This window comes from Mixia osmundae (assembly GCF_000708205.1).
Source record: "Mixia osmundae IAM 14324 unplaced genomic scaffold scaffold_2, whole genome shotgun sequence".
NCBI lineage: Eukaryota > Fungi > Basidiomycota > Mixiomycetes > Mixiales > Mixiaceae > Mixia > Mixia osmundae.
Genome location: NW_014575562.1, coordinates 1,073,246 through 1,092,695, shown reverse-complemented (window position 1 = coordinate 1,092,695; position 19,450 = coordinate 1,073,246). Strand labels below are relative to the sequence as shown.

Genomic DNA, 19,450 nt, shown 5'->3' with positions numbered 1-19,450 from the left:
GTCGCAGTCATTGATCAGGGTCCCGACGTATCGTCATACACCGCCGGTTGTCGTCAGCCACGAACTAAATGCCTGACAACCGTCTTGACCCTTCCGGACCTTGCCATATCGTGTTCATGATTGCTACACTCCTTGCTCTGACGAGCATCGCCTGTTCATATCGAGGCGCCACCACTACCACTCGAGCGCTGCAAGGCGAAAATTGGCCTGATCCTGTACCATTCGGGAATCGACAGCTGTACTCTATTCGTCGTCAGGCTCGCATGCTCAATTAGCTGGCGCGTAACTGACCGTTCTTCGCAGTCAGTTTCAGGGTATGTTATGCCAGCATAGAATGAGCTTCTTTGACGCCCCCACAAGTCTGACTGCACGCCATGGCCCTACGGTGTCATTGTAAGCGATGAATCTGCAGGTAGTTCGACGGCAGGCTCTTCAGAACAGGCTGATTGGCGAGGAAACAGCGAGTGCGAGCATCGATGTGCGCAAGCTACCTGACGGCGAGATCAAGGTGGAGTCGCTGCAATATGATCGCGTTTCCACGATCGAGAAGATCAGTCAGGAGGGAGACCGCGCGCATGTCTTGCTCCGGACAAGCTTCAAGCCACGTTCGGAAGCTTTCGGTCGGTGCTGTCGAGGGTATGCTTCCGCGAGTGAAGTCAGATGACACTGATGGCGAGCAGAGTGTACGCAATCAAGTCAGTCAGTCGCGCTTGCGCGTTGTCAGTCGGGCTGATGATCAGCAGTCTCGATCTTTCAGCCACTCGCTGTTGGTCCAATGAATGTAGAAAGAAGCGTGCTGAGCGAACGCGGGTGCAGATGATTTCCAGCACGATCCGCCGACATTCGTATTGTATTGCTGGCCGCACGCGCTTGCAGAGGCATGCCCAGGGATTCGTGAGTGGTCGATGTGCACGCGCTGATGAGGGCTGCAGTCTGGTTCGACATGTGACGAAGCACTGTGTACATCGGCCAGCTGCCCTCAGCATCCTTCCATCTGCCAGCTGCATTGGTCGCACGTTTCGAGCAGTCCACTCAATGCGAAATTTGAGCAGCACTGAGGGCGCAGGATGCATTATTTGTTTTGGGCTTGCAATGCAGCAGCGTTGGCAATTCGGCCGAGAGACGCTCAGGAGGTGTCCTCGCAGTTGAGAGGCACATCACAGTCTCGCGAATGCTTGCCATCGGTGCCCTCGATATACTGTCAGGAGGTATCACTGAAAATGCTGGAGAGGCGGCGAGCAGACTACGCACGCACACAAGACAGCCTTGGTTGACATTGATCGGGTTGCCGTGCTTATCTATGACATGACCGCGGACCTGATGATTGTCTCTGCGACATCAGCTCAAGTGTCCACTTTGTTGCGTCAACTTACGTAGGGCGTCGTACTCGAGCAGTACCAGGTAGCTGCACAAGTACACGAGGCCCCTGAGGAATGGTGTAAGCGGAACTCGGTGATCTCCCACTCGAACCAATTACCGCGTAGACCGAGAGTACCAGGGAGTGAGGCTCTTTCTGCTTGCACAAAGAAGAAAGCCTGATTGCCTCCGAAGAAGAACTCGGCCTTTGTGTTCTCGGGCAAGCTCTTGGGTAGGTCGACATCTAGTCTCAGACAGGCATAGCCTGTCTGTTCGGCTTGAGGGAGCGCCATTGCAGCCGATACAAGCGCAACGAGAACGATCTTGGCCAACATGTCGGCTCGATTTCGTAGTGTCTAGGGTGTCACGGCGGTGTCAAGTCCACTACGCCGCGGTTGATCCATGGAGTAGCTACGTTGCTTGGCGTCGGGCAAGGGGCTCAGACGTGCGAGCGCGATCGTCGCAAGGCGACGAGCAAGCGCGACGAATCACACGCTCCGAAACCACCGTAGCGAGGGGCTTGCATTGACTGACATCGCGAGTGGGCTAGAAATAGTCGACGCATGGCGAGTGGCCAGCGCAATCCGGCGAAGCTCTGCCGTCGGTACCCTCGATATACTGTGCTCGGCTGAGCAAAATCGATCGTGAGACAGGCTTCCTATACGTACGCACACGAGGCATCCTTTGTTGATATTGACGGGATTGCCGGTCGAGGAGTCGATGACATGGCCGCGAACCTTCCGGGCACGTGAATATTGGTGCAGACCAGTATGAAAGGACGTACATAAGGCGTTTTGCTCGAGCAAGTCCACTCCTTGAGACAGAAGCACTGAATCCCTGGTTGACGGAGACACAATCAGGCCAATGATTGTAGGAAGCGAATCGAAAGCCGACCGGCCAAACCGAGTACATTGTCGGGGTAAGGACGTTCGGTCTGGACAAAGTACCAAGCGTTGTCGTGTTCGAAATAGAGCTGCGATCGAGTATTGACGGGCAAGGATTTCGGCAGATCGGCCTTTAGGTTGAGACAAGCATAGCCAGTCTGACCGAGGACCAGAGTAGCTGACACAAGAGCTGCGAGGGTGAGCTTGAAGATCATCTTGACGTACTATCGATGTGTCGCTAGAACGTGGATGCAGGGCGCTATCGAGGCAAAGCCGATGCAATCCTTTGCGATGGCAACAGACGACGAGGAAGAGTCTCAGATCTTGATAAGGAGACTGCACAAGTCGCAAAGGGGCAGCGAGCCACGTGATGGCAGAATGCCGCGAAGGCTGCATGTAATACAAGCCCAGCGACTGGATCAAGTCAACGAGTCGATGCAGTTGGCAACTAGACTGAATTTGGGCGAGCAGTTAGGCGAGTAGACACCACCGTTGCCCTCGACAACCTGTCATAACAAGCTCAGCCTACGGCTACGGTGATGGTGGCAGCAGACGTACACAAGTCATGTAGGCGCCGCTGTCGAGGAGGACAGGTGACCCCTTGACAGTATCGATGGCGATGCCTGCAACGCTGTCCTGCGTGCTCGAGCAGACGTAGTCGCGCAAGCAGGTGCAGGTGAGGAAATGCAGGCCGAGGCTATTACTTGCATAGGGCTTGGGAGAGTGTGCAAAGAACCTGGAGCGGTGCTCAGGCATAGCATCGTTTGGCCTGCCGGGTTGACTCACCATTTGCCACCCATGTAAAGCTCGGCCGAGGCAGGATCGGCCTTGGCAAAGGTGCCATAAGTCGAAAGCAGGACAAGGCAAGCAGCAAGCAAGCTGGAGACAAGACGCATCATCGTTGCTCGTGAGTCAGATTGAGTCTGTCCGAGCGGAGTGACGATGAGCGCTGGGCGGTGCAGTTTCCGAGAATGTTGGTCGGTAGCGAGGAACAATCGTTTCATCGACGACTCCGACTGTGCTAAGTAGCGGCCCGGTCTAATCAAGAATGAGCCCGGCGGGCCAGGGCTAGATGATCTCCACTTGAAAAACTTCATTGGAGTGGAACCCAGCTCAAGACAGAGACCAGTCGGAGGAAAGCAAGCCCACTTGAGCATCACAAGCTCAGTAGAGACGCCGAGGGCGCGTGTGCGCTTTCCGAGCGAGAGGAAGAGGTGGTCTGGGGCTACGTCTGCGCGATAGAGGAACGTCCAATCGACGGCTAGCCCAGGCAAGTGGACAAGATGCAGACAGACCCGCCTGCTACGACGACGACGTACTATGCCGGCTATGGCTACCATCAGCCCTTCATGCCCTACAAGATCGCGTCACCCTGCGCGACCCAGGCGATGGCCGTCTCGCCTCCGCGGAGTGTCTCTTACCCCGGACCGACGTTCGCTTCACCCAAGACGGACAGGAAGAGACGCACCTCAGATCGTAGAACACTCTCCCCTTCGCCTTCGCTGTCAGACAGAATGGACTTCTCCGGTGAGTCGCGCTTCTTACATGCTCGTCGTCTGTGTGCGAGTGCTCATGCCGGGCCTCGACAGTCTATCCTGACCGCTCGCCTCGGTCGCCCTCGCCTTCGCCCAAGCTGGGACCTACCAAGCGTGCCAGAACAGGCAGACCATTGTCGCCGATCCAGCCGATCATGGAGATGTCGGAAGATACCCACGCACCTGCAGCTTACAGGCAAATCTACGCGACGCAGAAGCAAGAGGCGTTCGCGGAGCAGCCTAGCTACTTCCAAACATTCGCAATGACGCCAGACGGCATGCCCCTCTGTCATTCCTGTCAGCGCCAGCCTGCCGTCACGCCTGGTGCGTCGACGCTCCAGCCTAGCGTCTGTCAATCTTGCCAGCGTCCCACTTGCCTCATCTGTCGCCGCATCTGTGGCGATCTCGAGCCCGGCGTAGATCCGATCGCAAAAGCGCGTCACATGCTCTCAAAGCCAGAGCCAGCTAATCCCGCCTCGCCTGGTATACCGGGCATGCGCGCTCTTGGTCAAGGCGATGGCTTCGGAATTGGCGCAATGGACGAGGACGATGATGATGAAGAAGAAGACTCGTGTTGCATGATCAATCCGAACGAGTACCGCAATAGAGACCGCCCAGCTCGTCGAGGTTGTGGACGGTCTATCTGCCGCCATTGCACCGGCGAAGCGTGAGTCGCCGTCATGCTCTTTCGCAAAGCCATGCTGAACCAAATATGCAGGGATGGCTACCATCTCAAACATCTCTGCGGAGGTTGCCGTGTTGGTCTGTGAAGAGTTCCAGACTGCCCAAAAGAAGTTGCTTGCTGATCTACGAGCTGCGCTCGAGATCTGCCCGCGCTGCCGTACGTGTATGTCTGCCATCCATGTCGCCCTTTGCTCGCTATCAATATGTAAATGTATTGTCACAACATCATCGCACGGCCTCACTTCACTGCTCTGGAGCAATCTGCATCTCGTCCTTGATCGGCGGACTCGTAGTCTCGCTCGTCACTGCTGTGCTCGTACCCGAGACGCCGGATGAATTACTTGACATGCTTCGCGCAGACAAAGGACTTTTGAGCGGGCTTGTCGGCGTCGTTGGACTCTTGAGTGACCCGTCTTCAGCTTCAAGCCGCCTTCGCTTGCTCGAACCGGACGGAGCAACGCCCGAGAGCAGTTTGGCAGAGTCATTCGCGGTAAAGTTGATGAACATGTCCTCAGCTGCAGCTGACGATTCTGTCGCTTTGGCTTGCATCTTTCTCGCAAAAGTCTTGCGTGCGCCCGACAGCGGTGCCGTCACTTTCCGTCTCGCGCTAGGTCGCGTAGGCGTCGATGGAGGTTGCCTATACTGGGCGGCAACGGCACTCGTCGTCGAAGCTCGGTCTAGACTCGGCCGACGCGGTGCAGTGTAGGTCGCTGCTGCTGATGTCGAAGCGCGCTTCATGAGTGGTACTGATTGAACACCGACGGGATCGAAGATGGTCACTCGCTTGACGGGCGTGATTGGCTGATCGATCGAAGCCAGAGCTGCCTCTTGCGCAGCATAGTATGATCCCGCAGTCATGAGAGAAGGTGCAGCGCGGGCGCTTGTCATTCCGACGGGCACTGGCAAGTGATTACTTGACCACGACTGACAGCTCGGGCCTTGCTCTAGAGTGCTCGCCGCTGCAAGACTGATCGCTCGGAGGCTTTTGCTCAATTCGTGAGTCGCGCTGAGAGGCGGTGAAGCAAACACCAACTCCTCTGGCGTTGAATGAGACGACAAGGGTAGAGGCACGACGGGAGGTCCGTTGAGCAACTGCAGATCTTCGGGCTGAAGCGCTAGATGCTGCCGCGCGCCAAAGTCTGGTCGTCTGAATGGCAGCGTCGGCGATAGGGTCGATCTAATTGGTGAAGGTGGATTATTTACAAGTGATGGCCGCACTGGCGTCTGCAGCGGAGAGTGTGTGAAGATAGGCTGCGGCGGTGGCATGGCATATGCGTCGTACTGGGCTGGAAAGGGAGGCAAAGGCGGCGCATCTGCCCATGCACTACGTTGATACTGTTCGAAGAGAGAAGGGGCCGAGACTGCATGCTTCAACGCTTGATTGCGAGGGTCTCGAATCTCCTCGTTTGCACGCTTGCCGCTGTCACGACTCGCTTGCCTGAGTGCGTGCGCCTGTTGCAATTGCATCGGCATGCCTTCTGCTAGACTTGCTGATTTGGGCGCATAGCTGCCGAGATTGAGGTGTTTCGAGGTCTCAATGATGGGCGCGCCCATGGACTGTCGGCGTGGGACAGGACGCGGTATATGTCTGTCGGGCGGGCGTTCGACTGGCCAGGACGTATGCTGCGCAAAATAAGCCGGGTCATTCTGCTGTCTACTCGCCTCATCGAGTGCAGCTGCGAGCTCTGAGAGCGGCGAAAATGAAGCACGCCTGATTGGTATTTGGGCTTGGCTCGCCAGATCTAATCTCGGTATGGATTTAGTCTGACTTAGCGCTGGCCACGGAGCAGGAGCGACAGGCTGCGACTGCCGCCGTTGCCAGAGCGAATTATCTGCATAGCTTTGCTCGCCATACGAGAGCTGTTGGGCAAAGTAAGGCTTGTGCTGGTCAGAGCTCGTGAACGGATGTTGCTGGGCCTGATGAGAGTACATCGGCGTCGATGGAGTGAGCGGCATCGACTGACGCGAAGCAGTCAGCGCGCTGGAGTCTGGCGTAGAAGGCGACAGGCATAGCTCTGGCAGCGCAAGTAAACTGCTGTCTGTCGTCAAATAGCCAGCAGCCCAGTCGTTGCCCAGTGACATATCGCCCGGCAACATTGCAGGTTCATCGTAGCCTGCCTTTGACACTAGCGGCTGACCAGTAGTGAGATGATGTTGGAGCTCTAGGTAGCTTGCAAAGCCGGCATTACCGTCATCGACCGTCGTCATTGCGGCTGGCAACGTGCTGCGCACCATTCATCAGCACGGCCCTCTGATGCAGACAGAGCCAGGACGCACTACACCTACGTGCAGCCACTTTCCGAGCGACTGGGTTGATCGGCCTCGGACGATAGATGTGCTCGTCGAGGACCCAGTAGAAGCAGATAGGCACCCTTGGGATTGGTTGAGTCGTCTTCGACGCAGGCTGGCCAGCAACGATCGTCGGCTCGTAACATTGTGCCTGAGCATTGGGCCGTCTCGATCATCAGGCAAGAAAGGGCGATCAATTCGTCAGGTGCAGCGCAAGAGCGAATTAGCAACCCGATGGCTTACTCGCCGCATTTGGCGCACCGAAGCTAAAGACGCGTTTGGGGCCAAAGTATTGACGCGCTGACGCCAGGCATTGCGTGTTTTGCTGGAATAAAACTCGGAGAACATAAGTATCCTTGGGACCTCTCATATTCCAATCGTCCGCGAACACAATTGACTCAAACTGCTCATCATGACGAACAGAATGTCTCCGAGACTGATGCAAGCGAGCTCGAACTCTGGACTTCTCACTTCTCCGCCGAGGTTCTGCGCGCACTGCACCTAGCGCATTGCCCGATCGTTGAGTTTCGACTTCCTCGCACGATCAGAAGTTAGTATAGCAAAGCGTGCGGCCAACAATCATGCTACTTGTGGCCTGTATCTTTGCCTGTCTTCCCCTCGTCAGATCCGACAACGCCGATCCTGACCCAACGCCAGCCGAGATCTACATGGAGGGCAAAAGGCCAGTCACGCTTCGTTTACGGCAGAAGAAAGACTTGACGCGAGTTTTACCCTTTGTCTAAGTACTTCACTCATAACGTCCTTTATTATGCTACGATTGTCAATGTTACTACCAACATTATGGATGCTCAAGCTCCTAATCTTTTGTCGCTGGCATCGTGCTCGGCATTGCCTGCCAGAAGCCTGTCTTCCTTGCAAAGGGCGGATATGTCACTTGCGTGAGCCCTCGCTTGCCGGACTCTTGCGGTGTCTGACGGCCAGCAACAGGTCATCGAAGGCGACACAGGCTTGTCCACCCGTTGTGCTCACCATAACCTCTCAGACTGTCTGCCTGTCGTATGAATTGCTATGGCTACGAGGTTTTGCACTGCATTGCAAAAGTCGATAGGCTTCAATAATGACACTATGCCCCTTTTGATGCCATGTTTCTCCTGCTCCTGAGTCGATCTGCACGACCGTCAAGTCAACGCTTGGACAGAAGCTCACGAGCCAAGCATCAGAAGATGCGCGCAAGGACTCTGCTGATGCTTGCATGCTCTGGGCTCGTCAGAGCCAATGAGCCTGACAAGACGGCAGCGGAGATCTACATGGAAGGCCACTGGCGAGTCGAGCGGGATGCGTTGCCAACACCGGAGTCTCTGACACAAATGACACTCCAGGTACTTTACGCACAGCGTGATCGGCTATGGCTCGGATTCCCTCGGGTGGCACTTCTTCCAATGTATGTGCTACAAACAACATTACGCATGCTCTAGCTCTGTGCCCTTTGTGGCTGGCATCATGCTCGACATCACCAATCAGAAGCCTATCCTGCTTGCCAATGGTGGCTATGTCACTTGCGTGGGTACAGCCGGACGGGACTTTTGCCTTGACTGACGCGCTTTGCAGGTCCTCGAAGGCGACACAGGCCTGTCTGCAGACTGTCCCGCGACAGACGAGGTAGATTGTCTCATGCATGTGTAGACTCCTGCAGGATCCTTCCGGTTGTCGCGACGCCGCGCGAATTGCATCGCAACTTTTGCGGACATCTGACCCCTCTGAAACATCACGACGCTGCTGTGCTCTCTCTCCCGCCTATCGACCAATCCGACCAAGCTCGACCGATATAAACAGTTCGAGATGCTCTACAAGTCTATCCTGGTCGCTCTCGCTGCAGCCCAGCTGGCTATGAGTTGCACTCCCAAGTCGGCAGACCTTACCACGCTTCCCCAGTAAGAGTGACCAGGTCGTCGACTGCGCAGCCTGACAACGCGCCGCAGGAACACCCACGCTCGCGTCTTCCTCAGCCCCGGTAATGACGTTGCCAACGGTGCCTGGTATGACATCCAGCAGGAACAGCCAACGTGAATGAACTCACTAGTCTGCTTGACAAATCTGGTGCTCATGCTTTCGCGACAGCGTCAACCCCATTGCTCTTGGCTTGCATATCTGGAACTGCTCGTGCATCAACAACGTCGGTGATTGTTCGATTGGCCTGACACTTGCGCTGACGCGATCGGGCAGTGGTATTGCGATGCAGTTCCTGGGGCCAGTCGGATCTTACTTCCGATCGCTGCCTTTACTCATCTTGCACAAGGACAGGCTCAGGGATATGTCCGTGATCGTACTACGAAGGAGCAGATCGGTGTCGGGTCAGCGATGACGGCATCGACTGCGTCCCGTGCTGACTTCTTGACAGACCCCGAAAGGCGTGTGTGGTCTGCAAAATCGCGAAAGGCGATGGTCTCTCCGACAAAGACTGTGGCACTCCTTTGGCTGCAGATTGCTCAGCAGGCAGATAAAGTCGGTTCATTGTCTGATCAATGCGTATCAGAGGGAATCGATAAGTCAGTCTGTCGGCGTGACCGCGTACGTCTCATATTGATTGTAGCTCGTCGTCGCGTACAAGCGCGTCAATATTAATGACTTCTCGTGTCCTAAGCGCCTATGCCCCAGACAGGGGCGTGAGATTCAGGCCGCTCTCGGTCCTGCTTCATTTGCTCTTTGGGAGCTCCCTTGCTGCTAGCAAAGCTCGAAAAGAATGGCGCGTATATAGCTCGACGAGTTCGAGCTCGATCAGCGGCGTCTGTGTAGCCGCACCGTCCATGTGTGCTCTTGGCCAATGTCAGAGCTTGCCACGCACCAAGCAGCGACAGCAAGGTAGGACCAGAGCAGCTGACGAGTCTCCGGTAGCTTCTTCAGCCGTAGAAAGTCCACTCAAACAATGCTTGCAGCGCGGCTGCCCGTCAGGAAGCGCGCTCTCACTGCAGACGGCAGCTCAGATGACGCTCGCTCACTCAGTCGTTCCACTTCGCCCCACTCTGATTATGTCCAAGGAAGCTTGCGAGGTAGCAATAGCGATGTCATCTCGAGCTCGGGTCGCTCGAAACGATCAAGAACCGCGACAGACTCAACAGACTCGCTCGAGGTCAGACGAGCGTCAGACTCACCAATGGCACAAGACACCGAAGACACAGATCTTCCGACAAAGACTGACGGCGTAAGAGTCAGACAGTACCAACATGAACTCTTTCAGAAAGCGAAACAGTCCAATACCATCATCCGCATGAAAACCGGAGCAGGCAAGACGCTCGTCGCAGTCATGCTCATTCTGTACGAGGCAGCAAGGCTGAGACGCGAGATGATGGTCCAAGAAAGGCCTTCCAGAAAGTTGCTCTGCATGCTTGTGCCTACCGTTACGCTCGTGAACCAGCAAGTCGCGGCCATACGCGAACAAACGTGCGCTGCTTTATCGATGGTGCGCCGCAGGCTAATTGGCTACGTTTGCAGATCGCTGCAAGTGCGTGGGTTTCGAGGCGATATGCTTGTCAGTGCCTGGGATCTTCGAACTTGGCAAATCGAGTTCGATCTCGCAGACGTCGTCGTGATGACGCCACAGGTACGCCCTACGCTTACAGACGAGGCGCGTAGATTGATGGTCTCATAGATCTTACTGAACGTGCTCAGATCTGCCTTCTGGAGAATAGAGAACATCGCTCTTCTGATATTCGACGAAGCTCATCACGCTCGAAAAAAGCATCCCTACGCGCATATCTTGGACGAATTCTACCATCCACTAAAGCGCAAGCTTGCCCGATCAGAAGCTGAGATGTCTGATCGACTGCCTCGCATCCTCGGCTTGACAGCCTCACCTGTGTGGACAGCTTCTGATCTAGTGTCAGCGATTTCCGACCTCGAGCGCCGAATGGACGCAACGCTCGTCGAAGTCAAAGAGCATGCAGCCGAACTCGCTCAGTACAACCGCAAGCCAAGCGAACGATGTCTCACGTATCGTCTCGATCGTGCTGGCATCAAGACGCCCTTCGAAATCCGGCTAGAATCATCTTCCATTGCGTCTCTGCTGGATCTCAAGTTCTGGCAACGAATCGATCAAGTCAAGGAGCGTCTCGGTCTTCTTGGCGTCGATATCTACATCTGCGAGGCACTCGCACAGGCTCTTGCAAGATCGACAAGTGATGCCGCCGTGAAGATCGACTATGTCCCGCAAGAGTATTGGAACGAAGCTTGTCTGTTGCATAGCAGCTTCGTCGACGTTCTCGAGCATACCACGCTGACCGAAAGCGGCAAACGTCATATCTCAGATTCCCCGTCGACGGCATGGTACGGGCATTTGGCTTCTGCCGACTCATCTTCCTCCGACATCAGTCAAAAAGTGCGCATACTGCTCGACCACCTGGAGACCTATCGCGCGTGCAAAGATTTTACAGCCATCATCTTCGTGCAGACGCGCTACCAGACCGCCGTGCTACAGCGCATTGTCAGCAAAGCGGCCTGGCTAGATTTCCTCAGTACCAACTATCTCGTAGGCTCTACGACCGGCAACCCGGCAGACATGGCCAAGGGCGTAATGCGACCTAAGCAACAGCTCAAACCTGTTCAGAGTATACGCGAGGGCCGGTGCAACACGCTTTTCGCTACTTCGGTCGCAGAAGAGGGACTCGATCTCTCCTCTTGTAACCTTATCGTCCGCTTTGATCCTGTCAGCACCCTTGTGGGTTACATCCAGTCCAGAGGAAGAGCGAGAGCTGTCAACTCGGACTACCTCGTCCTCGCAGAAGCCGATACCAGCGAAGAATACGACTGGCAGACATTGACGGCCAGTGAGCAGCAGATGCTTGATCATACAGGTCAGCGCGACATCTTCGAAGAAGGCGAGCTCTCAAACGGTGAAACTGTCAGCGCCACGCCAACCTATCTAGTACCCTCGAGCGGAGCTTTGCTTACGTTGTCCTCGTCGGTCATGACGCTGAACCAAGCATTTGCTGGTCAGCGATCAGAAGGTACGCAACTATTCAAGCAGCCGATCTACGAGATCGTATCGACCGACACCGGCGACTATGCTGCCACCGTTATTCTGCCGCCCGTAGGCACCCTCTACGAGCACCATCGCACGATCACAGGAGCTGTAGCATCTTCCCGGAGCGCCGCGAAAGCTCTTGCCGCTTTCGAAGCCGTCATCCTGCTCTTCAAAGCGGGTATCATCAATGAACGCCTGGTTCCGCATTACGAAGAAAACAATCGAGCTGCAACACGAGGCGTCAAGACGAGTCGCGACGCAACACTGGACGTGCACGATGCAGATGGGCGCAAAATTGACGTTGGTGCGGTGCCGGAAACCATACGCATTAAGTCGGAAGGACTCTACGGCAATGCTTGGCGCAAAGACGAGACTCTGTATCTGCATGAGATCATCTTCGTTCGGATGCAAGGCGAGCAGCAGCGAATCGGGTTTGTGTGCGGTCGCAACGTCGATCTCGACGAGCGTTTGCACATCTATGAAGAACCTGGCACAAGCACGCCTTCGACATCTTTCACGCTAGAAGGCTCCCGCACTCTCACATTCGCGACGGAAGAAGCCCGGCAGGAAGCTCTGGCTGTGCTCGATGCCTATACGCGTATTCTGTACCAAGTTGGCGTTTGCCGTCGCGATGTCGAAGCCAAGCTATATCACTTCTTTGCGCCTCTGGTCACGGCGGACGATGGCTTGGACATCGATTGGGCCATCGCAAGAGCACCTCTCGTGCCCTTCAATCCTCTTCAAAGACACACAGCAGGCGAGCTGATTGTTTGCCCGTTCCGTCGGATGACCACCTCGCGACTCTGGAATCTTGTTACTGTCAGAGAGGATTTGAGTCCGCTATCTGCGCCTGTACGGCTCCTGCCACCCGGTCAAGTCAAGTTGCAGACGGATACCAAGATGCTCGCGTGGGACTGCTACCAAACATGGCTCAAAGTCGTCTTCAACTTCCGTGACGGCGAAGTCGCATCTGATGAGATCATGATTCATCTCGATCCTTGGCCGCAGGTTTGCAATAACCTCTTGCCTGTCGATCTACATCCTCGCAAATTCGGCTTGCAGTGCGCGGTCCCGGCATCAATGTGCTTCAGTAGCCGGCTATCAGCAGCAGATTGGAAGATCGTCATGCTTGCGCCCGCATTCCTACGCAATATTGGTGACTGCCTGCAAGCACGCGCTGCTATACGAGACTTGCGTTTACCACCAATTGCGATGCATCGCATGATCGAAGCGCTTACATTGCCTGGCAGCGCGGTTGGACGATCGTACGAATCTATCGAGACGCTCGGCGACTCCGTTCTGAAAGTGTTGACATCAGTGCACCTCTATCTCGCTTATCCGCTCAAGTCGGAAGGCGCCCTGACATGCTTGCGAACAAATTCAGTCGAAAACGTCTACTTGCACCACAAAGCAGTCGAAAGCTCGCTCGGCAAGTATCTGATTCACGAGCGTATGCGACTCAACACTTGGCTTCCGCGTGACGCCGAGCATTCCGCCGATATGGGCGATGGCTGCGAATTCGAGCGCAAAATACAACGCCGTGCTCTTTCCGACTGCATCGAGTCGATTTTGGGAGCGGCGTACTTGACGGGCGGACTGTCCATGGCGATGGACACTGCTCGTGCTTTCAATCTTCCTCTCGGTGACGGCGCCAGCTGGAGATCTCGATCGATCGAAGCAAGGCGCAGAGAGCGATCGGTCAGTCCGCGAATCGGCGAGCTTGAAGACCTCGTCGGCTATTCGTTCAGCAATAACGACTGCCTGATCCAGGCACTGACGCATCGAAGCTACCTGTCGCCGACTACACCGAGTTACGAGCGAGAAGAGTTTCTCGGCGATGCAATGCTCGACTTTTGGGCTATCACGCGTCTCTATGCTCGCTTCGATGGCATCACGCCGCAACAGCTCTCGCGACTGCGAGCCTTGCTGGTCTGCAATGGTACGCTGGGCTACGTTGCCATGCTGCGCCTCAGACTTGGCGAATACGTTTTGCACAATGCAGACGAGTTTACAGATCAGCTCGAGATCGCTCAGCAGCAGGCCGAAGCAATGCCGCCCGCAGAATTTTGCGAGCAAGTCTGGTTTTGGGACCCGCCAAAAGTCTTGGGCGATTGCGTCGAGGCAGTGAGTCGCGCACGATATGTGCACATTGGTCAGGCTGATCACGTGTCTTCCTGTCAGATAGCTGGTGCAATCTTTGTCGATTCTGGTGGCGACCCCGAGCTCGTCTTTAAGTACTTTGATCGCATCCTGGGGCCCCTCATGCAATACATTTCACCCAATATGCCAGCCGATCCTGTGTCACGACTCGCTCATCTCAAGCAAGGTACGATATGCTACTGCATAACGGATCAGACTGATGAACCTCGTAACAGAGCTGCGAGCGGGCAAAAGCATGGTTCTGCGCGGCGTCAAGCGTTCGCTAGACGCGCCTCACGAATTTGTCTTTGAGGTTCGCAAGCAAGAGATTTGTCGACGCTCGCATCGATCCAAGGCGGTTGCCGAGCAGCTTACGGCAGCAGCCGCCCTCGAACACTGCGCTGCATGGACAGAAGAGGACAAGCTCAATCTGATCGGCGTCGATGTTCACGCGAACAATGTCACGCAGCTGCGAGACTGGAAGACCGGAGAGCTCTCTCGCATTCGCGACACACCCGAAGCCGATGCAATCGACGTATCGAGAGGGGTACCCGGCCTGAAGTCTGTGCGCAAAAGCCCAGGCATCGATGTTGCGTGCAGCACGGACGCTGAGCTTTTCGACAATCTCCCTGACGAGGCTGGCGACATTACTCACGTCTATGCCCATGATAGCGCCCTCGATTCGCATCTCAATCTGGGACGTGCGCCAAAGATTGCTCTCATGACCGACAGCGATGACGATCTAGAAGTCAGCGCCATCGCTGCGTCTCTACCCAATCTGACAGTCAGCACAATGCCGTCTTAGCCGATCTTTCTGTGTATCGCTCTTGTCGTTGTATATCGCTCTAGAAGCTGCATGTCTGTGAATGATGCATCAAGTATCGTGCAAGCTAGGACAGGACAACAACGAATCGTGATAGTGCTCCTCAGATACCTCCGCCGCCTGTGTTGCAAAGGATCAGCTTGACCAGCTGCAGAGAACGGCAACATACTCCGCAGAGTATCGGGATGACCGATATTGCCCTTGTTCATCGCTTGTGATTGAGACTTCTGGAACTGATAGTACGCAAATGCAAGAGCCGGCAGTCCGAGCACTCTGCCATCGCCAATCAGCACGGATCATGTGCCCTAGCTGCGGGGCACTCACAGTACGGTCTTTCGGCCTCCTCGAGAGCTTCTGATGGCTGTCGCTGGATCCGCCATCGTGCAACGACAAGAAGAGTGCTGTGCTCACACGACCTCGTATCGCCGCGTCACCAATAATATAAAGACGCGGAGGCGGGGGTGGCAAAAAGGGGAAGTGAGGAGGGCTACGAATACGACAGTAGGAATGCATCTACTTCTTTCCGACAGCCTTTGTGAGCTCTGGCGCGGCATTGAAGAGGTCCGCAACGAGACCAAAGTCGGCGACCTCAAAGATGGGTGCCTCGGGATCCCTGTTGTCTTCACATGAGCATGTTGGTGATCAAAGGGTTGGAGGAGGTAGACGTACTTGTTGATTGCGGTGATACACTTTGCATCGCGTATACCTGCGAGATGTTGGATAGCGCCAGAGATACCGACGGCGACGTAGAGCTCGGGCGCGACAACTTTGCCTGTCTGACCTACTTGGAGACTGTTGTCTGCGTAGCCAGAGTCGACAGCTGCACGAGATGCACCGACGGCAGCGCCGAGTGCGTCTGCAAGCGGAATGATGACGCTATCGAAGTTCTCTTTGTTCTTGACACCCCGACCGCCAGAGACGACGCGAGCTGCTGAACCGAGATCGGGCCGCTCAGACTTTGTGAGCGATTCTGATACCCATTCGGCGATGGCTGTCCAGACATGCAACATCAGCGAGCTGCCTGATGAATGCACAGGTTAGAGATCTCACCTTTGCCAACCTGACCGGATTCGCCCTTTTCGATCGAGGCACCTTCGCCAGATTCCTTGGCGGGGTCGAAGCTAGACGTACGTATGGTGAAGACCTTGATCTTGTCGCTGCTCTTGACGGTTGCAATCGCGTTGCCGGCGTAGATCGGTCTGACGAAAGTATCCTCTGATTCGACTTGCATGACGTCGCTGATCTGGGCGACATCGAGCAGGGCTGCCACGCGAGGGAAGATGTTCTTGCCCTGTGCTGTGTGAGCTGTCGTGACGTGGGTATAGCCTTCCTTCTGAACGAGTGCGACGATGAGAGGCGCGAGAGGCTCGGCGAGACTGTGCGAGAGCGTGTCGGCTGACATGACCACGATCTTGCTCAGCGGATACCTGAACGTGGAACCCCATGAGCAGGAGCGCTTGCATAGCAATGTGTCGGGACAAACTTGGCAGCCGCTTGAGCAACGGCGTCGAGAGAATCGGCTTCTGCGCCCGCGACGAGTCCAGTGATCTCTCCTCCCAGCTTCTGAGCTGCCGTGATGGCATTATACACGCCCGGGTTGAGCTTGCCCTCTGGTAAGCGCGGCAAATGGTGAGTTCCGATGGACAGACTGATCCCTTCACGGGTCACTGACCTTTGTGTTCGATGTAGAGCAGTGTCTTTGCTGCTTCTGCTGCCTTGCTCGAGGAGAAAGCTCTTGACCGGATCGCATGAGACTGTAGGGGAGTCCGAGCCAGTCGCAGAGCAGTCTGTGAGCATCTCAAGCCCGCTCTTGTCGCCATGATCGTCGGCCGTTCGAGGCGAATGAAGCCGAAGCCGAAGCCGAACTCAATTCGATTCGATTCGCGCTCGACTTTTGACTTTTGACAGGCTCGGCGGCAAAGTCGAAGAGATGTCAGGCAGAGGGATCAACAGCCAAGCGCAAGACGGCCAAGAGGTCAAGTCGTACTTCCAACAGCTGTGGAAGTCAGAGACGACGGATCCGGAGAAGAGGAAAGCCAACAGCGAGCTCCTCGTCGCCGTCGGTCTCTTTTCGGCCGCCATCGTCTTCTTCAGACAGTACGGTGAGATGCTCGCACCTAGCTTGTGATCGAATCCGTGGGTATGTTAGCCTCCTCACACGAGTGCTGCCCTAGCTCATCGCCCGCCGGGTCAGCCTGTCTCAAGCATGAGAGAGAACGACAAGGCAAGAGGGTGTCATGTACAACAGTGTATAGAATGCAGTCGTCTACTCGCTCGGATTGGCGACAAAGAGGACAGGCTTCCTCGCCAGTCCATGTTCTATCTTCGCGCGTGCTCGCTCAGGCGTCCGTGGACTGCCCAGCACAGGGCTCGACGAACGAGACTCGATCTCCCGCACTCTTTCTCGCACGCCCTGCCCTGGCCGAACAGGCACGACCTTGCTCCTCGAAGCGTTTGGCGAGCTTGGCATGGCCAGTGCCGGCAACGCACGAGGTGGCAGACCCCGCCCGATGCTCGCTTGACTGAATGTTGACGCGCCCAGCCCGACGCGAGGCGTGGCCACCCAATCGGCTCCATTCCAGACCACGCTCCCTTCGAGCTCAGAAGGACCCCTATCTGAATTGATCGTTCCCGTCGAGACTGACAGATCGTCCTGACTTGGACTGCGGACCCTCTGAACGACTTCGAGGTAAGCGAGCCTGTCCTCCAGATGTGCCGTCCCATCCGATCGAAGCGATACAGCATCAGACGCCACAGACTGTCGTATGCCTCCCGCCAGCTCAGTCGAACCTAGAGCGGGCGAAGGCAGCTCCGGTACGATGGACAACCGAGTCGGGTCGCGTATCATGGCATCTGCGCCTGACGCCTTCAGCATGGGCTGGGAAGCTGCACCGGTCATCTTCTCCCACCAGCTGTGCGATCGCACGAGCGGCTCAAACGTTCGTTGCTGACTCGCTGTCGAGTTGCACAGCAAGGCAGGCGAATGGCTGCTGCCGGGATAGACACTCGACGAGGTGCTATACTGAAGAGCTGCGGCTGTTTTGGGCGGTCGCCCTCGGGCAGATTGAGTAAGAGGTCTAGCAATCGGTGCAGGCTGGGTACGATTGATCACAGCGGCTAGTGCCGATGCCGCCGTCTTGCCTGACCATTGACCGGCATTCGACTTTGCTCTCATCATGCGCTCTGAGATCTCCTCGTCACCATCGCCCGTGAACGAAGCTTGCCTGCCCATCAATTTGTCTGCAACCGATCTGCCCAGCATAGCAGCACCTGCGCCTATGCTCTGTGACAGCGATCTGTTCTTTTGGCCCGCTCGAACGAGATCGTCGATATCGTCAGGCTCACGGTCTGAAGGATACAGGCCCATCTTTTCGTCCACTTCGCCCTGCTCGCTTCTGCCGACATGATGTCGTCTCGACCAGCTCGTCACGCGCAGACCGCTCGAACCCGGTGCCGCGTAGGGTCCCTCTTTTTCGTCCTCCTCGTCGCAAGGCGATACTCGTCCAATAGGCTCAGAGTGCAGTGACTCTTCGTCTTCCAGCATGTCCCACCTCCGCTGCCCATTTGTCGATCTACCCAGCGTTGAGCCTGCCCAAGACTTTCGCAACCTATTGACGCTTGCTTTCCGCAGACCTCGATTTTCAAAGTCCGCTGATCGCATTGGGGGGCTATCGTGCAAGGTAGGCCCGTCGAGGAGCATGCGCGGTTCGTCATAGCGTCTCCGCCGCCTGATAAAGTATACCGCTGTTCCGGCCAAGACGAGCAGTGCAAGAACGCCGACTGCACTTCCAGCGGCTATCTGCATCGTCGAAGTTGACTTATTGGCTTGTCCATTTGCGGCCGAGCTGGAGTTACCGTCAAGACCGCCAGACAGGCCGGGAGTACTTTGTGGCGAAACCTGGCCTGCGCTTGCGTTCGGCTGCGTTTCGTCCGGTACGATCCATGCAGAAGTCTGCGCAGAGGCAGGGCTAGCAGTCTGAGAGCCGCTCAATGATGGTGCGACTGTGACTTGTCGGCTGATCGAGGAGGTGGCAGCAGGGGCCGCAGATTTGCTTGCACTCGATGCGCTCACGGGTGTGAAGGTGCTCTGCCACGCGCCTTGCACGAGATCATAAGCATATGTCTCAGTATCTGCAGGGCCATCGCTGCCGTATCCTGCATGAACGCTTGAGTATGCTGTCCGGCGAAACTGTGAAGGCTTACCAAATGCAACGATCACTTGAGTATCGACGAGCGCAGCCGAGTGATAAAAGCGCGCAGATGGCGTCATAGATGCACGCTTCTTGCTTTGACGTGGAATGGTCCACGAAGCAGACGTGCTGTCGCTCGAGAAGGTCAGCAGCGCACTGTCTGCGTATGCTGTCGTTGAGACCAAATTTGTGCCTCCATGGATCCAGATGCTTGAGCCCTGGCTCGCGCCAGCGATGTTTGTGGCGATCGAAGATGGCACTGCTAAGGCAACGTGACCTTGACGTGCAGTGGGACTCGTGGATGTGGTGTTCAATGACGACCAAGTAGCCAGACCAACATTGAACAACCAGACTTGCGCAAGAGTTTGCAGTCCTGATGGCGCGCCGTAGCTCGTGCTGATCTGACCGCCGAGAAGGACCAATGTTGGACTGTTACCCAGCATGATCGCCGTCAAAGTATGACCCGAGAGGATCGGAGGCCAGACTGTGCTTGCAGCCGTGCTGAGCGAGTTCCAGGTGGTCGCGAAGGGCGATGAAGTTGCTGTCATCGACCAGAGCTCAGCAAAGCCGAT

The 19,450-nt window shown here is 55.9% G+C and overlaps 10 protein-coding genes across 10 annotated transcripts; 3 read left to right on the top strand and 7 right to left on the bottom strand.

Annotated features, from left to right (window-relative positions):
• Nucleotides 1-64: 64 nt before the first annotated feature.
• Nucleotides 65-1,073, bottom strand: L969DRAFT_45279 (uncharacterized protein; the record flags this gene model as incomplete). The annotated part of the gene is made up of 5 exons (XM_014714739.1): nt 65-236; nt 292-342; nt 492-666; nt 807-994; nt 1,033-1,073. 5 exons carry the CDS (start codon nt 1,071-1,073, stop codon nt 65-67), a joined length of 627 nt encoding a protein of 208 aa, XP_014570225.1.
• Nucleotides 817-1,813, bottom strand: L969DRAFT_85454 (uncharacterized protein). Its single transcript, XM_014714738.1, has 4 exons — nt 1,374-1,813; nt 1,252-1,317; nt 1,017-1,198; nt 817-956 (listed from the first exon to the last, which is right to left on the bottom strand). Exons 1-3 carry the CDS (start codon nt 1,689-1,691, stop codon nt 1,127-1,129), a joined length of 456 nt encoding a protein of 151 aa, XP_014570224.1. The 5' UTR covers nt 1,692-1,813; the 3' UTR covers nt 817-956; nt 1,017-1,126.
• An 89-nt stretch (nt 1,814-1,902) lies between these two features.
• On the bottom strand, nt 1,903-2,455 carry L969DRAFT_92872 (uncharacterized protein; the record flags this gene model as incomplete). Its single annotated transcript, XM_014714737.1, has 4 exons — nt 1,903-1,974; nt 2,025-2,093; nt 2,141-2,193; nt 2,251-2,455. 4 exons carry the CDS (start codon nt 2,453-2,455, stop codon nt 1,903-1,905), a joined length of 399 nt encoding a protein of 132 aa, XP_014570223.1.
• A 204-nt stretch (nt 2,456-2,659) lies between these two features.
• On the bottom strand, nt 2,660-3,139 carry L969DRAFT_15667 (uncharacterized protein; the record flags this gene model as incomplete). Its single annotated transcript, XM_014714236.1, has 3 exons — nt 2,660-2,746; nt 2,799-2,976; nt 3,027-3,139. The coding sequence occupies 3 exons, from the start codon at nt 3,137-3,139 to the stop codon at nt 2,660-2,662; spliced, it is 378 nt and encodes a 125-aa protein (XP_014569722.1).
• Nucleotides 3,140-3,523: 384 nt separating this feature from the next.
• On the top strand, nt 3,524-4,545 carry L969DRAFT_92870 (uncharacterized protein; the record flags this gene model as incomplete). Its single annotated transcript, XM_014714736.1, has 3 exons — nt 3,524-3,767; nt 3,830-4,442; nt 4,494-4,545. The coding sequence occupies 3 exons, from the start codon at nt 3,524-3,526 to the stop codon at nt 4,543-4,545; spliced, it is 909 nt and encodes a 302-aa protein (XP_014570222.1).
• A 157-nt stretch (nt 4,546-4,702) lies between these two features.
• L969DRAFT_15665 (uncharacterized protein) lies at nt 4,703-6,894 on the bottom strand (the record flags this gene model as incomplete). Its single annotated transcript, XM_014714235.1, has 2 exons — nt 4,703-6,683; nt 6,746-6,894. 2 exons carry the CDS (start codon nt 6,892-6,894, stop codon nt 4,703-4,705), a joined length of 2,130 nt encoding a protein of 709 aa, XP_014569721.1.
• Nucleotides 6,895-7,100: 206 nt separating this feature from the next.
• L969DRAFT_101834 (uncharacterized protein) lies at nt 7,101-8,644 on the top strand (the record flags this gene model as incomplete). The annotated part of the gene is made up of 6 exons (XM_014714735.1): nt 7,101-7,647; nt 7,697-7,765; nt 7,980-8,030; nt 8,089-8,269; nt 8,318-8,368; nt 8,543-8,644. Exons 1-6 carry the CDS (start codon nt 7,550-7,552, stop codon nt 8,642-8,644), a joined length of 552 nt encoding a protein of 183 aa, XP_014570221.1. The 5' UTR covers nt 7,101-7,549.
• Nucleotides 8,645-9,372: 728 nt separating this feature from the next.
• L969DRAFT_85445 (uncharacterized protein) lies at nt 9,373-14,926 on the top strand. The gene is made up of 6 exons (XM_014714734.1): nt 9,373-10,147; nt 10,199-10,307; nt 10,356-13,850; nt 13,908-14,052; nt 14,102-14,808; nt 14,858-14,926. The coding sequence occupies exons 1-5, from the start codon at nt 9,633-9,635 to the stop codon at nt 14,668-14,670; spliced, it is 4,833 nt and encodes a 1,610-aa protein (XP_014570220.1). The 5' UTR covers nt 9,373-9,632; the 3' UTR covers nt 14,671-14,808; nt 14,858-14,926.
• L969DRAFT_92866 (uncharacterized protein) lies at nt 14,792-15,068 on the bottom strand (the record flags this gene model as incomplete). The annotated part of the gene is made up of 3 exons (XM_014714733.1): nt 14,792-14,808; nt 14,858-14,961; nt 15,013-15,068. The coding sequence occupies 3 exons, from the start codon at nt 15,066-15,068 to the stop codon at nt 14,792-14,794; spliced, it is 177 nt and encodes a 58-aa protein (XP_014570219.1).
• Nucleotides 15,069-15,135: 67 nt separating this feature from the next.
• L969DRAFT_85444 (uncharacterized protein) lies at nt 15,136-16,538 on the bottom strand. The gene is made up of 5 exons (XM_014714732.1): nt 16,361-16,538; nt 16,172-16,298; nt 15,739-16,115; nt 15,358-15,679; nt 15,136-15,301 (listed from the first exon to the last, which is right to left on the bottom strand). Exons 1-5 carry the CDS (start codon nt 16,506-16,508, stop codon nt 15,202-15,204), a joined length of 1,074 nt encoding a protein of 357 aa, XP_014570218.1. The 5' UTR covers nt 16,509-16,538; the 3' UTR covers nt 15,136-15,201.
• Nucleotides 16,539-19,450: the final 2,912 nt, after the last annotated feature.

Excerpts from the sequence above, each read along its gene's own strand:
- L969DRAFT_85454 (XM_014714738.1), bottom strand. The coding sequence starts at position 1,691 with ATGTTGGCCAAGATCGTTCTCGTTGCGCTTGTATCGGCTGCAATGGCG. Across the intron at positions 1,318-1,373 it reads GCTCGAGTACGACGCCCTAC|GTCCGCGGTCATGTCATAGA; the intron begins GTAAGTTGACGC and ends GACAATCATCAG. Across the intron at positions 1,199-1,251 it reads ACCAAGGCTGTCTTGTGTGC|TATATCGAGGGCACCGATGG; the intron begins GTGCGTAGTCTG and ends ACCTCCTGACAG.
- L969DRAFT_85445 (XM_014714734.1), top strand. The coding sequence starts at position 9,633 with ATGCTTGCAGCGCGGCTGCCCGTCAGGAAGCGCGCTCTCACTGCAGAC. Across the intron at positions 10,308-10,355 it reads TCGTCGTGATGACGCCACAG|ATCTTACTGAACGTGCTCAG; the intron begins GTACGCCCTACG and ends ATGGTCTCATAG. Across the intron at positions 13,851-13,907 it reads TGGGCGATTGCGTCGAGGCA|ATAGCTGGTGCAATCTTTGT; the intron begins GTGAGTCGCGCA and ends TCTTCCTGTCAG.
- L969DRAFT_85444 (XM_014714732.1), bottom strand. The coding sequence starts at position 16,508 with ATGGCGACAAGAGCGGGCTTGAGATGCTCACAGACTGCTCTGCGACTG. Across the intron at positions 15,680-15,738 it reads ATCCGGTCAGGTTGGCAAAG|CCATCGCCGAATGGGTATCA; the intron begins GTGAGATCTCTA and ends ATGTCTGGACAG. Across the intron at positions 15,302-15,357 it reads TGTATCACCGCAATCAACAA|GGATCCCGAGGCACCCATCT; the intron begins GTACGTCTACCT and ends TGAAGACAACAG.